A 14,969-nucleotide genomic window follows, 5' to 3' on the forward strand; every position below is an offset into this window, starting at 1 on the left:
CAAAATGACGATTTTATTATCAGTCGGCGATACGGCGAAGTATTGAGTCAGCAGCGACGCTGAGCTACGGGAGAGCAGAAAGACACGTAAGACGCCACCCGAGAAATCGCAGCTGATCAGATCCGCAATGATTTTCATTCCGCCCGCCATATTCATCAACAGAGCAGAACAGCCAGCTGACATGTCGGTCGGCTCACGCATCGTTCCTTTGTGGTCTGTACTATTCCAAACCGAAATATCAGTGATACAGGGACGACGACTGATCGCGGCGTTGCGAGACTATCTTTTGCCGCCTCGCGAATCTCCCCGAGGCATCACTGCCGCGGCTAGTGCTACATCTTGACCACCAGTAGCTGTTACTCCCGGGGTTGGATCTTGATTGGCCCCGTCGTTACTGACTACCTTTACGGCACCTTTTTTTCGCTTTCGGCCCTGTGGCCTCTCTCTTCACCAATTCCGTCATTCGTCTTATCGAAGATGCAGAGTACTGCTGATCAAACGCCTCGGAGGACACAATTCTCCAGTTGTGATGCTTGTCGCCAGTCTCGCCTGGCCTGCGATGCTGCTCGGATCGGCGCCGGGCCTGGGAAGCCGGACTGGTCGGGGTCCTGCTCGAGATGCAGGCGCCGGAAACGACCATGTACTTTTGAGGTACGCCGTGAATCAAGATGTCCTTCTTTGGATCATCGCATATGTGTCATATCGGTGTAACCCCCGAAGAAGAGCGAACAAGACCAGAAATGCTCACATGCTGTTGATCAGTGGATGAACAATGCCAAAAAGGTCGGTGCTCGAGGCTTGCGGAAAACCCGCAGTCCGCCCTTGACGACGGCATCTTCTGAGCAATCGTCGTTGTCTCCTGAAGTTCGACAGCGCGACGTGGAAAACGATGCGTGGATCCCTCCCGCCGAGTCTATTTCTCAAACTGCCTCAGACCAAATTCGGTGCGTATACGTCAGCCTTTGATGCAGCAGGATCACTAACAAGACTTCAAAAGCCTCTCCACCGAGTCGTCCAACTTGGCTGCCTCTTCCGCTTCGTATGTTCCGCTGACTCCACCTTTCGAATGTACAACCACATCGGTCGGTGACTGGCTGGAGCGAATATATGAAAGCTGTTTCGACAATGTTCTCGGATTCTGGATTGGGAGACATGCATGCGCATTGGTGTATGTCCCGTGGGAGTTTTCAAGATAGCATCACGCTAACTTCGTCAGGGCCGACCCCAAGTGTAGCATCATCTACCCTCCAGGTAGATGCTTTTCCGAACTTGACGAGTCTATCTTTGGTGATTGGGAAGCACGGAATCGACTAAGTAGTGTGCAGTCACCCAGTCGCTCACAACAAAGATGGGACCAAATTGATCAATCGTTGAAACATGCTAAACGATCGTATGCAGCACGATGGTTCCACCTTATTCCGCCCGCTGAACGGTCGGGTATCCTTCCAGAACACATTGTCAGAGAATTCTGGCGCAGATCACGCAGGGACATGCTGAAGGTGGTCAACCGCGTGTCTTATAGGTCTGCTTTGACTCTGTTTCTCTTCTCCACGACGCCCGTCCCGGTGGGGATATCAGAAGAAGAGGAGATGGACGGTTTATCGGGGCCGCTCTGTGTCCAAGCCGCATTACAACAGATCCAACGACTGCGTGAAGGTCAGCGCAACTGCCAATTCAGTGGATCCATGGTGGTGCAAGAGGCAGAACTCCTGGCAAACCCGGTAACCAGTTCGAAACTGTCAGATGCCTTTTTGCGGACCGAAGCCCGAGCATACTGGGCCGCCTTGACGTTTGACACGTCTTCCGCGCTGACAATGAATCTGAGATCAACCCTTACGTCAGGACTGCATGGCGCAGAAACCGAGTCTTGTTGGCGAACGCTGAGAATGGGTGCTGGATCCTTCCACACGAGGACAGGGGAATGGCGACGAAATCCTTTTTCGATGACATCAGACGAGGTCTTACAAGCCATAGCCGCTGCCGCTGCGGCTAAGATGTACGTGTGGAAGATGATTTCTATCTTGAAAGAGGCACTCAGAGAAGGTGCCGAAGATGAGAAGGTGCTTCGGGCTTGGACATCATGCACTGAAGCCATCGAGATGTTTCGAGTCACTTTCGGACCACTTCTCAATGACTGCGAACGACGCCTCCCATTCCTCGGTCAGGTGGAGAAGCTGAATTGGTATGAACTCATGCTGCACCATTACATGGGAATTCTAATCCTTGTCGACGCGCTCGAAGTCGCAGAACGGAATGACCTGCTCTCGCGACTGTCGGAAACAAAACTGGAAGCTGAACATGGGGTCTTCAGCGCGTTGAAATTTGGTCTAGAATCCCAATTTACCGTCGGTGGAACCCAGAAAACGGGAACGAGCACGGGGACGCAGAGTTCAAATTCGGACCAGACGACAACTGCATCGTTCATCGCTTTCGACCCCTTTCCGCATTATGTCGTTGCTGCGGCCCAACTCATGGTCAAAGTCGTCAGCAAACAGTACCGGCAGGGGAAGATCAAATTGGAGGCCTACAAATACTTGAATGGCACTCTTCTCAAATGCCTGGCCGAGCTACCCCAGACTTCCAAGTCTGTCCAGGCGGCTCACAAAAATCTCGAGAGCTCACTCATAGGGCTAGAGGATATCTCCACCCAGTCTTCGACGCTCGGAAGCACATATTGGCCTGCTCAAATCCCTCAATCACGCCGTACACCTGACTGATGACTCTCCGGGGATTGGCCAACTCAGTCAGTCCAGCTGTAGAGTTAATCCAATTCAATGGCCCACTTGCGATCCTCCAAAGATATGGCTGCGGCAATGTTCAACAGGAAGCCTGCGGTTATGCTCGCCATGCCTGCCGAAGCTTCGGTACCGAGAACCGAGACGATCCGAGATGTTTATGGAGACCATTCGCAGCACATTTGGAAATGGGGTTGCATATCAAGGTTGAGGCTCAATCGCTGGGTGCGCAAGGCGCCGTCAGTCCCACCCTGACACATGTCTGGAAAGTCGCTGGTGCTCAACTTCGGGACCCTTGGAATCGCGCCCCTCCTAGTTGCCATAGGTTGGATATCGGGCGGTTAGGCGGTAAGGAGCACTCCTCTTACGTTCTACGGCAGGCTATATGGCTCCAATCATGGCCTACCGGCTGAGACCCCAATCCACCGCAGGGCTAGTGTTTAGCAACACGAGGCAGCTAGATCTTGAGGGCAAGGGTGCCAACCGAGGTTCGTTCATGGGATTGGCGCCAACGCTTCAAGTGAGCCAAGCCAGAGGCCTTCGAGTCCGGGGGAGAAACAGGGGAGGGTCCGGCGGCTATGAAATGCCTTGTCAGCACAGATGCACTTGGGGAGCGATATTGCCCAAAACGCATGTATATTATATAACGGCTGATTGTTGCTTTGGACACGACAACTGTTTCCTCTTTGGGACAGTATAGCCACAGCACGTGCCAAGCATGATTTCCCCGACTGTGATGTCATTGGCTCCGAGTTTCCCGTCAATGCTTCACCTCCACAATCGCTTCGACTTATTCAGCAGACTCTCGCACATTTGTTTGTTGCAGCCAGGATGTGAGACACTGGAAACTCTCCATCTCAGTCCTGCAAAAGACGCTTATGACCTACCCATCTCCGCCTCAACGTGAAGCAGTGACAACCCCGACATGACAGAGAGATCGACTAGGTCGAAAACAACGAGTGCCGTGTACCACCGCCGTAATGCCTGCTGAGTCCATCTTTCCGGACTTTGTTCTCGGCCATCCAAGGCATCATAAGACGAGACCCCAGGGAGTGCCTCACAAACAGAAGCCCAAGGCAAGACCGCCAAAGGGTGTGAGGGATAAGGTTCCCTTCTATGGCAAACTCCCGCACTATGCTGGCCCCTATGAGGTTGGCATCATCGACATCGAAGTGCCTGCTAAGAGCCCTAGGACCTTCTCGAACATCAAGCGCCATGGCGTTCCCGCGCTTGCTCTCGAGACGGTGTTGATGACCGTCTATTATCCCGCCCATCTCAATGTCAAGTACAATGTCGATACTCCAACCGCAATGCAAAGGTTTCGTCCGACATGGCTGACTCGACCGAGAGATCAGACGAGCCGCGGATATGGGCGTTTCGCTGCGCTTCCAGAGCACCTGATGATGGCCTTCTTCTTCTGTACAACATGGTATACGAAAATCCCGGCTTATAAAAATGCAAGACTGGCGGAGCATTGGCCTCCACCCGGAGACGCGTCGACAGGGAGCCGAAAGGCGGTGGATATCGAAGGGAAACCACCTGATCAAGGCCCAGAAAAGCCCAAATTTCCTCTCATCATCTTCAGCCATGGACTGGGAGGGACGAGGACGTGCTACTCTTCCGTCTGTGGAGAATTTGCGAGTCATGGCTTTGTGGTAGTCGCGCTCGAGCATCGGGATGGAAGCGGGCCGAGAACTCACATCAATCACTCCGACCACGGACCAGGAAGTCGGCATTGTACAGAGGTCAACGGAAAGGTGGAGCACAAGGAAAAGGATACTAAGAGGTCCTACGATACGGTTGACTTCATCTTTGCAAAAACCGACAAGTACGACACCACTCCCGGCCACCAGGTAGACCATGAACTACGCAACGCTCAAATTGATCTGCGGCTGGCGGAGATTGACGAAGCCTATCAGGTCATGCAAGAGATCTGTGCCGGTGATGGTGACAAAGTTGCAGCGAGGAACCTGAGGGTCAAGCCCGCGATTGGTGCCTCAAGAGTCGGTCTGGATGGCATTGACTGGTCGTCCTGGAAAGATCGATTCTTCACCGAGGGCGTCACCATGGTAGGGCACTCGTTTGGAGCGACGACGACGGTGGAGGTCCTGCGACAGAAACACAGATACAAATACATCACTCAGGGAATCATCTACGATATCTGGGGGATGCCGGTGCGCCCTACTTCCGAGGAGCGGGAGAGCCGCATTCGCGTTCCGCTTCTGGGGATCAACTCCGAGGCATTCATGTACTGGCCTGACAACTTCGACGTGGCAAAGGCAGTGATCACCGAGGCCCTGGAGACGGGCCACCCAGCGTGGCTAATGACTGTCCGTGGGACCGTGCACATCTCCCAGTCGGACTTTTGCATCCTGTACCCGCAACTGGCCAGCTACCTGATGAAGACGACCATCGACCCCGTTCGTGCCATTGATGTCAACATCGACGCGTCTCTCGAGTTCCTATCCCGCGTCATGCCCAAGGAAGTGCACTGCGAGCAGCCCTTCCTAAGGCGGATGAATCCGAAGAAATTTCTAGACCTCCCCGCCCTGGACGAGCTGCCGACCGAGCACCGACCGCACCAGAAATGGACGGCGGTGCGGCTGCGGGTCCAGCACGAGGCGCGCAAACGGCTGACCCCCGGCGCGAGAAGGCGTTACTGGGAGAAATTGCAGAGGTCGGGCGAAGGCGAGGTTTGGCTCCACATCAACCCAGATAGTATGCCGGCGTTGGAAAAGTGCGAGACGTGTCGAATTCCCAGGTGGACGGAGATTGATAGGCCCAAGTCGAGGGAATGATAGGGGCGCGGGCGCACCAGCGAACATGACACTGCTCTATCACCATTGTCTTGCTACCCTACAACTGATCGGATGGTCGAGGTAACCTCGGCTGGGGAGTATTGGATGTCAGGGAGATGCGAGACGCCGTACCAATCGCCGCATAAGGCTTGGGTATATTAATGCTGTTCTCGAAGTCAATGTTGGTTCTGTCTAACCTGCCATGTATCGATAATGTCCTCGAGATATCTCGAGTGGAAGCCCGCGTAAATGGGTGCCTTGTCATATACACATTTGATTTGTCAGAGGGCTAGCAGAGACAACAGACAAAGGAGCTTTTCTGCCGTCCACTCATTTACTTGGTTCCTCTTTCTACCCCGCGATTGAGGCCTTGAGCTGATCGATGTCCTAGTCCCACGCTAGAAAACAGCCCGAGGTACAAATGGCCCCATTCATTCGATGAGATGGGGCCTCCCACAATGAGTCGTTATGGTCGTTCTTTGAGGCCTACAGCACTCTGTACAAAACCACCTCTCGTCTCGACAAATCTACACATTTTTACCGCCTGCCTCTCCCCTACCAGTCAGAACAGGAATTTACACTCGCCACCATGCCCGTCGTCCAAGGACATTGCGATGAAAAGTTCCGCGAGGTCCAAGACCTGCTGCAGAAATACATTGATTTGGGCGAAGAGCTGGGAGCATCTGTCGCCGTCAATTGGGACGGAAAAGATGTGGTTAATATCTGGGGTGGCTACGCCGACCAGGACCAAAAGCGGCGATGGGAAAAGGATACCATCACCAACCTCTTCTCAACCACCAAAACTGTCGCCGCTCTCGCTGTCCTCATCCTTGTTGATCGAGGTTTGCTCGGCGTGAATGACAAAGTAGTCAAGTACTGGCCAGAGTTTGCGGCGAATGGGAAGCAAGACATTGAGATCCGCCACGTCCTCTCTCACACTTCTGGCGTGGCTGGCTTCGACACTCCTTTGACCGTCGAGGACATTTGTGACTCAGCCAAAGTCACCGCACTGTTGGCCGAGCAGGCACCGTGGTGGCAACCTGGTACGGCTTCTGGCTATCATTCATTCACCCAAGGCTACTTGATCGCCGAGATTGTCCGGCGAGTAACAGGTAAATCACTCAAACAATTCATCGCCGAAGATATTGCCGCCCCCCTCGGTGCCGATTTCCAGCTGGGATGTTCAGATAGAGACGAAACCCGCAGGTCGAATGTCATCCCGCCGCCACCAGCAGGACCCCCCGCCTTCGACCCTGCCTCGATCAGGTTTCGAGTCATGACCAACCCGGCCATGAGAGCCGAGTTCGCAAACAGTGAGCTATTCAGAAAAGCAGAAATCGGGGCGGGGAACGGGCACAGCAACGCCCATGGGGTCAACCGCATCTTGTCTGTCATTTCTATGAATGGCCAGGTCGACGGCAAACAGTTTATATCCCCAGAGACCATCGACCTCATCTTCCAAGAACAGTCAAATGGGATGGACCACGTGCTTGCCTTTGGAGCACCCATCCGCTGGGGCATTGGCTTCGCTCTGCCCACCAAAGGGACCTGGATTGACTGGCTGCCTACGGGAAAAGTATGTACCTGGGGCGGATACGGTGGTTCGATGGCGGTGATGGACCTGGACCGCAAGCTGACCATTTCGTACGTCATGAACAAGATGGACAATGTTGGACTGGGCTCGGACAAGGCCAGGGATTATATTGCAGCGGTGTATAAAGCCATGGGGGTGTCTTGAGAATCTCCATAACAAGGCCACCCTCCCCTCCGTGTCTATCAGCCGCGTCGGTGCAAATGACACCGAATCTGAGAGACTGCCGAACCATGGTGCGTTGTGTCTTGTCTGCGCGATCCTCCTTCCACCTCTACAACCAATCTCGTCCTTTGCACATGCATGGATCGACATGGCCGCGTCCACTTTGGTTAAGGTAGTATCCGCCTAAATGGCACGACTTACCATGACGACGCTCATGTCCGTGCCTCCTCCTTCAATGGTGAGATGGGCTACCATACTACACATCATGGACCGCTCTGCAGGGTGTTTTCATCACCTACTTCGTGGAATGAGGAGCTAGATGTGCAACAATCTCGACGAGACCGCACACGATGGCACACGAACCCAAGGACATGGAGGCTGGAAAGCTGACTGAAGCCGCCATCGTGAAACGCAGCAAACGGAGAGACAGTACGACGAAAAGGACGACATTGACGACCTGAAAAATGCTGAGCACGAGCAGAAGAACGTCGGCACTCTAGAACGGAGGCTCAAGTCCCGCCATATTCAGTTCCTCGCCCTCTCCGGCGCCATTGGCACAGGTCTTTTCGTCGGCAGTGGTCAAGCACTCAGTCTCGCTGGACCGCTGTCCACATTCCTGGCCTACATCATCACCGGCTTCAACCTCTACGCTGTCATCAACAGTCTCGGCGAGATGGCTGCCTACCTGCCCCTTCCGGGCGCGGTGCCTGTCTACGCTGCTCGGTTCGTCGACGATGCGTTGGGATTCACGCTCGGTTGGAACTACTGGTACCAGTTCGCCATCGGTGTGCCTATTGAAATCTCGGCCGCCGCCGTGGTGATAGGATATTGGCCCAATGCCGTCTCCAATGCCGTGTGGATTACCATCTTATTCATCCCCATGGTCATCATCAACTGCTTCCCCGTGCGCATATACGGCGAAGCGGAATTCGTCTTTGGCGCCATCAAACTCACCACTATTGTGGGCTTGCTCCTGCTTATGTTCATCATCAGCCTGGGTGGCGCACCGAACCACGACAGGATCGGGTTCCGCTATTGGGACGACCCGGGCCCAATGCTAGAGTACCTCAAAACGGGAGCCCTAGGCCGGTTCCTTGCGTTCTGGAAGGTCTTTATCAACGCCACATTCAGCTACGGGGGGAGCGAAATGGTGGTGGTCGCCGCTGGGGAGTGCGAGAATCCTCGTAGAAACGTGCCAAAGGCCGTCCGCCGCGTGTTTTGGCGCATCGCCATCTTTTACGTGCTGGCCATCTTCCTGGTCAGCATGTGTGTCTCGGCCAAGGACCCGCGGTTGTTGAACGCCATCAGCAGCTCTGCTCCCGGCGCGGCGGCGAGTCCATTTGTTATCGCCATCACCAACGGTGGCATCACGGCGCTGCCCTCCATCATCAACGCCGTCATCCTGTCCTCAGCATGGTCTGCGGGGAACTCGTTCTTCTACGCCTCGACCCGCATCCTCTATGCAACAGCGCTGGACGGCCGCGCTCCAGCATTTCTGCGTTTTGAGAAGTTCGGCGTTCCCTACGGCTGCGTGGCGGCCACAGCCCTGCTGTCCCTCCTGGTCTACTTGAACGTCAGTTCCCGATCCGCGGATGTCTTCTTCTGGATCTCCAACCTCTCGGCCGTCAGCACCCTGATCGTCTGGGCGAGCGTCTGCATCACCTACATCCGCTTCCACCAGGGCCTCCGCCACAACGGCATTTCGCGTGATACCCTGCCGTATAAGTCGCCCCTGCAGCCGTTCCTGGCCTACTTTGCCGTCTGCTTCTGCACCGTCGTGGCCATCTTCAACGGCTTCGACGCCTTCTTCCCAGGTCGTTTCAGCGCAAAGAGCTTCGTCCCGCCGTACATCGACATTCCCATCTTCGCGTCCCTGTTTCTCGGGTACAAGCTCGTGAAGCGAACTCGGTTTGTCCGGCTGAGCGAGATGGATCTGTGGAGTGGCAAGGCTGAGGCGGACCGCTTGGAGGGAACATGGCCTGCGGTGAAGCCGCGGAATTTCCTCGAGAGGATCTGGTTCTGGATTGCTTAGTAGCGTAGACCTTGAGGGGAGGGCTCGTGTGGTGGTGGTGTTGTTGTCTCAAGTTCGCTACATACGCACCTTGACAAGCGCTGTGTAGTGGAAGAAGGATAGGAGTAAAAATGCTAGTCCAGATATGTACTCCCCACGTAGTAAATTGAAAGAGGTATCTTTGGATGACTATACAATTTGCAAATGGCATATCAAACTGAAGTGTAGTATCCACATAACCCAGCACCAGTACCCCGCCTCTTGAGCTTTACACCTTACACCGTATACCTCGTCCAGCCAAAGTCTACCGGACACAGATTCACTTCTTGTCCTGATTTTGATCACCCCCTTTGTCATCCTCCAGTTCTGCACGCACCTTCTCCACACGAATCATCTTACCCGGATTCAACAAACACAGCGGATCGAGCGCGAACTTGATGGCCCGCATGGTGTCGACCGACGCCTCGCCCAGCTCGTAGACCACTTGGTCGCGGTACTCGAGGCCGATGCCGTGTTCGCCCGAGACGGTGCCGTCCATGTCGACGCTCAGGCGCTGGATGTCGGAGATGAGTTGGCGCGCCTGGGCCTTTTCTTGCGCGTTGTAGAGGACCGTGGCGTGGAAGTTGCCTTTGTCGTGTCAGAGCGCATCGGGACGGGATATACAGGGACAGAAGGATAGAGGGATAGAAGGAGGGAGAGACAGGGGAAGAGGAGAGGAGAGGAGAGGGAAGAGAGGAGAGGGGAGAGAGGAGAGAAGGGTGAAAAAAGAAAGCGACAGTGCGCGCAAATGGATAAAGAGTCACTCACCGTCACCAACATGTCCAAGAAACGATCCCAACATCTTCGACTCTGTCAACCTCTCCCGGCTCTCGCGAATAATGTCTCCCAGCCTCGAAATCGGGACGCAGGCGTCGGCGCTGATGAACTTGTCGTCGGGCGACTTCTTGAGCGCCAGCGTCGACCACAGGGCCGTCTTTCGCGCCTCCCACAGCTCTTGACCCTCTTCATCGGTGGCCGCCAGTTTGAAGAGTGATGCGCCACTCTCCCTCGCCGTCTCTTCCACCTGTCTGGCCATCTGTGCGACGAGCTGTGGCGTCGACCCGCTGATCTTCAGAAACAAGGTCGGCTTCTCCGCCCACCGCACCGAACAGTAGCCACCCTCGTTCACGGCGTGCATGCTGAGATCGTCCAGCAGCTCCATCGCCTCCAGCTGGTTGCCGCTCTGGACCGTGTGCACGGCCATCTTGACCGCGTCGTCGATGCTCGCGAACTGCGCCACGGCCACCCGCACGTTCTCGGGTTTCTTGGTGAGCTTGAGGTGCGCTTTGGTCACGAACCCGAGGGTGCCTTCGGATCCCGTGAAGAGTCTGGTCAGGTCGTAGCCCGAGCTGGACTTGCGTGGCCGATGTCTGGTCTGGATGATGGTCCCATCTGCAAGCACGACTTCCAGGCCCAGTACCCAGTCTTTCATCGTCCCGTACCGGTACGCGTTAGTGCCCGAGCAGCCCTGCGCGATCATGCCGCCGATCTGGGCGCCCGGCCCGGGATCCGGGGGGAAGAACATGTCCTGCTGGGCCAGCAGCGCGTTGAGCTCCTGGTACGCGACCGACGGCTGGACCGTGACGTCCATGTCACCCTTGCGGATCTCGAGCACCCGGTTCATGTGGCGGTTGAAGTCGATGCACACCTCCTGGTGCTGCGCGGCCAGGGTGCCCTCGAGACTCGTCCCGCCGCAGAAGCCGATCATGGGGATTCTTCGCCCGTGGCAGATCCGGGCGATTTGACTCACGTCTTGGGTGTGTCGCGGGTAGACGATCATGGATGGGATGTCGTCCGCGCGAGGAGCTGGCGACCACTCAGTGCTTGAGCGCGTGCATCGCTCTCCTGCGTTGAGACTCACGTTCTCCTCACCCAAAAGAGCCATAAATTCTTGGTACGCCTCGTGCAGGTTCTTCTCCGACAAATCATATTGGAGGGGCTGCACGGATGAGAGTGGGAGGGTTGATGCAGTCCCTGTGGCCAGCGTTTGGGGGCCGTGAGGAGCTTCGGCATGAACCTCGCCTCCATACGACGCAAGAAGACTGACGGTAGCTATGCCTGCGAGGATTGCGACCGCTGCTGTCGCTCCCATCGACTTGCTGCTTTTGAAGGTCTGAACCACCGCATCTGGACTGGACTTTCCGGGGAGTTGTGTACTGTATCCTCGTCCGTGAACTGATGCAGACAGGCTCTTAGCCTGACTTCGTGGTGGTAGCTGTGTCCTTGTTGACATTCGCGAGCATTGACATCTAGCTCTAGGGATCGACCTTGTCTCCAGACTCCCGCGACGGATGGCGACTCTTGATATTCTCCCTACCATCATTCGTTCCATGACTCCAACCTGAGAGCTTTCGCCTGCACTTCCAATCAATCACTCAGTCAGTCAGACACTGAGCTGGCACGCTTCTTTCTCTGTTTCCTTCAACTCGGCAACTTGAACACGGTGATGGATGATCTCCTGGACGCCCGTATCACCAATTTCTCCCTCACAGCCTACAGCCAACAGTCTTCCGCAGGCTTGCCACATGCCACCGTCCGTCTGTCCTGTCCGCACTAAGCCTCAGTTGTATGCTGTACGATGCGTGGTAAGGAAAGCCCCGACGAACCAAAGGGTTGATGGCTCGGCTATGTCGCGAAACACAACCAGTCCCGCAGCCGAGATGATCTCGGCTCGGAACAAAGCCGCGCTGAGTCTTGCGACCATAGAGACCAGGATCCCGGAGGCTCAGGGGGGGCAACATCACTGGAGTGAACCACACCACCCTTGCTCATCAATGTATCACCCAGCCGCCAACAGCGACTCAACTGCGGTACATTCTCAGTCAGATTTCTCCATTGCTTGGTGTATTTCGACTACTGTGACGATGACAAGCATGCCCTTCCTCAATTACCAAGACGTCTTCTACAAATGTTCATTCCTGTCACATCCTACCTAACGCCTGGACAGATTTGGGGTAAGAAAAAATCCTAGAGACCTCCCTCAGCGTCCCTCTGCATGGCTCGCAGCTGCAGAGTTGTTTTTTAATAACGTCTCTTCCCGCTGGAAAAGATTTACAGAGTATCGTGCTGCCTTTCAAAGGTTCTGTGCCATACAACCTCAAGATCGCAGCTTCAGTCGGACATTAATTCCAGTCTGCTTAACGAACCAGTGATTTTTGGTTGACCAGGTTTTCCCTTCATCCCGCCATTCGACATCCAACTTGGTGAGTACGGTAGGGACAAGTTTGTGCATTTCTGCCAAAGAGATCTGATGGAAAAGAGGTCAACTTGAGTTTTTTTTCGCCATCTTCACAGTGCCGACAGGGTTTACTCACATTCTTGCCTATACACGTCCTGGTGCCGTAGCCAAACTGGAACATATATCTGTCCATGTTGGCAGCAGCGGCCGGATCGAGCCAACGCTCCGGTCGGAACTGGTGGGCGTCGTCCCCAAAGATTCTCTTGTCGAAATGAATGACGGCAGCGTTAACACCCACCCGATACCCTTCAGGCACATATTTGCCGCAGATCTGTAAGCCGCCGGCCGGCATCAATCGCGGCAAGGTCAGGCCCACACTGGGGTGCATACGCATGCCTTCTTTGATGCATGCGCACAGGTAGGGGAGTTTCAGTGCCTGCGCGTGCTTGACTGGGAAAGACAGCTCGCCTTCGGCATTGGCCTGGTCAATCTCGGCGCGCAGTCGCTGGTAGACCTTTGGATCTTTGACGATGTGGTAGAAAATGGAACGGATGGCAATCGCCGTGGTGTCGGAGCCAGCCAGTCTGCCCAGTCACAATGTGCAGTAAAGATAAGGGCGGGAATACTCACAGTGCAATGTATGCCTCTTGCTCTACCTCTCTCATGGAGAAATCCATCTTCTCGCCCTTTTCTCGCTGGATGTTGAAGAGTTGCTGCAGCAAGTCCCGGCTGTCGGAGGTCGAGGAACCCTGGTCGAGCTCTGCCTGCCTCCGCGCAACGCCTTCTCGAGCTGCAACCTCCATTGTCTGCGTGCATTTGATGGCTGCATTCATCTTCGAGTCGAACAGCGACGACAGGAGGATAAACGGTCGGAGATACGTGGGCGCGACGGCGACTTGACAGAAACCCGGCATAAGAGCGTCCAATGAAGCAATCCATGCCTGATAGTCGGCCGCCTGCTGGAGGAATCCAAACATGCGTCCAAAGAAGAGTTCTCCGATGACATCGAATGTATACCTGTCCCACAAACATTGGCAGGAGACTCACAGATTACGTTGTTTGGCATGGCGACTTACCACTGGATCCAGGTGCCCAAGTCACAGTCCTGCCCACGTTGAGCCAGCTGGGTGAGTTTCTCCACCATGACCGTCGTGACTCTGTCGATGGAAGCTTCGGACTGCAGGACGTTGGACAAGCTGTACACGTGGTTGACGATCCTCCGCCGCTCTGAGTGCAGTCTCTCGTTGACCTGGGAGAAGTTGTCCGCATATTTGGACATGCGCGGGTTTCCCCAGACCGGGTAGAAATCGGTCTTGGTCAGCGGTGCGGCCGTCCTGTACAAAACCTTGATGGCCTCGGGGTCGGAGCAGGCGATTTCGTTGGGCGCAATCCGAACCAGCGGTCCGTACCTGCGATGGAGGTTGCGCTGGACTTGGTCCATGTCCCCAACTTTGAGTCGCCGCATCACCCACAGTCGACTCACGGAGGCGAGCCACGGTCCCGGCACGTCGGCCAGGGGATGGAAATTCCGGGCGTAGATGATCCATGCTACCTCGAGGAGAACCAGAGCCAGAGGCAGCGCGAGAACCGCCACCACGGGATGGACAGAGGATGTAACCGTGTTGATGATCGTGTCGACCAACATATTTGAATCTCAGAACCGTTATTTCTTCTTAGCCTTTCTTGTAAATGTCTATTGTCGATATCGTTCCCGTGGGACAAGAACCAAGTGACTTGAGAGAGCTGTTCGCTCACAAGCAGAACCACAAAACAAAACAAAGAGCTTTACTTACTTACTTACTACCACGCCGTAAATGCTTCTGAGCACCCACCCCCCATTTACCAAATAATACAAAGTTCTTAACCAACGTACCCGAGTATACACACGCCCATAAGGACCTCCCCCGGCCCGACTGTTTGCATACTGTCGGGGTGATGAACCCACCCCCCACACATGAGCCGGGGGGACAAACTCCATTTCTGGTAACCCCGGCTCCCCAGCTCCAGATACCCCAGGGATGCCTAGCGACCCCAGATGCCCCTCGCTCGCAACCTCGTATTGCGAATCGAGCCACGTAAAAACCCGGGTCGGCTGGCGCGGCCGTGTCTTTTTACTTTCTACTTTGGGGAGATTGTAATGCTGCTTTACTCACGATAACGCTAAGTCTTTTTAAGATTAGCATTTGAAATCCCACGACTAAGCGCCAAGAGAATGCGAGTACCTAGTATTCAAGTCAAAAAGAACATTCAACGAACCACCGAAAATATTGTCGTGTCAGGCTGGTGCTTCTTGTAGAGCTGTGTCGAATATCATACAGGCGGCTCTTATCTCCATTCGTATACGCTGTAGAGAGGGCGAAATGAAAGCTTGCAACGGGGCAACAGTCTACGCATCTCGGCACGCTCACAACCTCAGCCTCATCCTCAGCCTCAAACGCCCAAGAACGAAGGC

The 14,969-nt window shown here is 54.9% G+C and overlaps 5 protein-coding genes across 5 annotated transcripts; 4 read left to right on the forward strand and 1 right to left on the reverse strand.

Annotated features, from left to right (window-relative positions):
- Positions 1-668: 668 nt before the first annotated feature.
- AYO20_08551 (hypothetical protein) lies at positions 669-2,717 on the forward strand (the record flags this gene model as incomplete). The annotated part of the gene is made up of 4 exons (XM_022646827.1): positions 669-707; positions 763-944; positions 998-1,168; positions 1,217-2,717. The coding sequence occupies 4 exons, from the start codon at positions 669-671 to the stop codon at positions 2,715-2,717; spliced, it is 1,893 nt and encodes a 630-aa protein (XP_022497163.1).
- A 998-nt stretch (positions 2,718-3,715) lies between these two features.
- AYO20_08552 (hypothetical protein) lies at positions 3,716-5,533 on the forward strand (the record flags this gene model as incomplete). The annotated part of the gene is made up of 1 exon (XM_022646828.1): positions 3,716-5,533. The coding sequence occupies one exon, from the start codon at positions 3,716-3,718 to the stop codon at positions 5,531-5,533; it is 1,818 nt and encodes a 605-aa protein (XP_022497164.1).
- A 589-nt stretch (positions 5,534-6,122) lies between these two features.
- On the forward strand, positions 6,123-7,271 carry AYO20_08553 (hypothetical protein; the record flags this gene model as incomplete). Its single annotated transcript, XM_022646829.1, has 1 exon — positions 6,123-7,271. The coding sequence occupies one exon, from the start codon at positions 6,123-6,125 to the stop codon at positions 7,269-7,271; it is 1,149 nt and encodes a 382-aa protein (XP_022497165.1).
- A 368-nt stretch (positions 7,272-7,639) lies between these two features.
- Positions 7,640-9,321, forward strand: AYO20_08554 (hypothetical protein; the record flags this gene model as incomplete). The annotated part of the gene is made up of 2 exons (XM_022646830.1): positions 7,640-7,693; positions 7,720-9,321. 2 exons carry the CDS (start codon positions 7,640-7,642, stop codon positions 9,319-9,321), a joined length of 1,656 nt encoding a protein of 551 aa, XP_022497166.1.
- A 298-nt stretch (positions 9,322-9,619) lies between these two features.
- Positions 9,620-14,162, reverse strand: AYO20_08555 (hypothetical protein; the record flags this gene model as incomplete). Its single annotated transcript, XM_022646831.1, has 5 exons — positions 9,620-9,927; positions 10,108-11,476; positions 12,654-13,101; positions 13,148-13,534; positions 13,594-14,162. 5 exons carry the CDS (start codon positions 14,160-14,162, stop codon positions 9,620-9,622), a joined length of 3,081 nt encoding a protein of 1,026 aa, XP_022497167.1.
- Between the last annotated feature and the right edge of the window lie 807 nt (positions 14,163-14,969).

This window comes from Fonsecaea nubica (genome assembly GCF_001646965.1).
Source record: "Fonsecaea nubica strain CBS 269.64 chromosome Unknown Scaff69, whole genome shotgun sequence".
Taxonomy (NCBI): Eukaryota; Fungi; Ascomycota; class Eurotiomycetes; order Chaetothyriales; family Herpotrichiellaceae; genus Fonsecaea; species Fonsecaea nubica.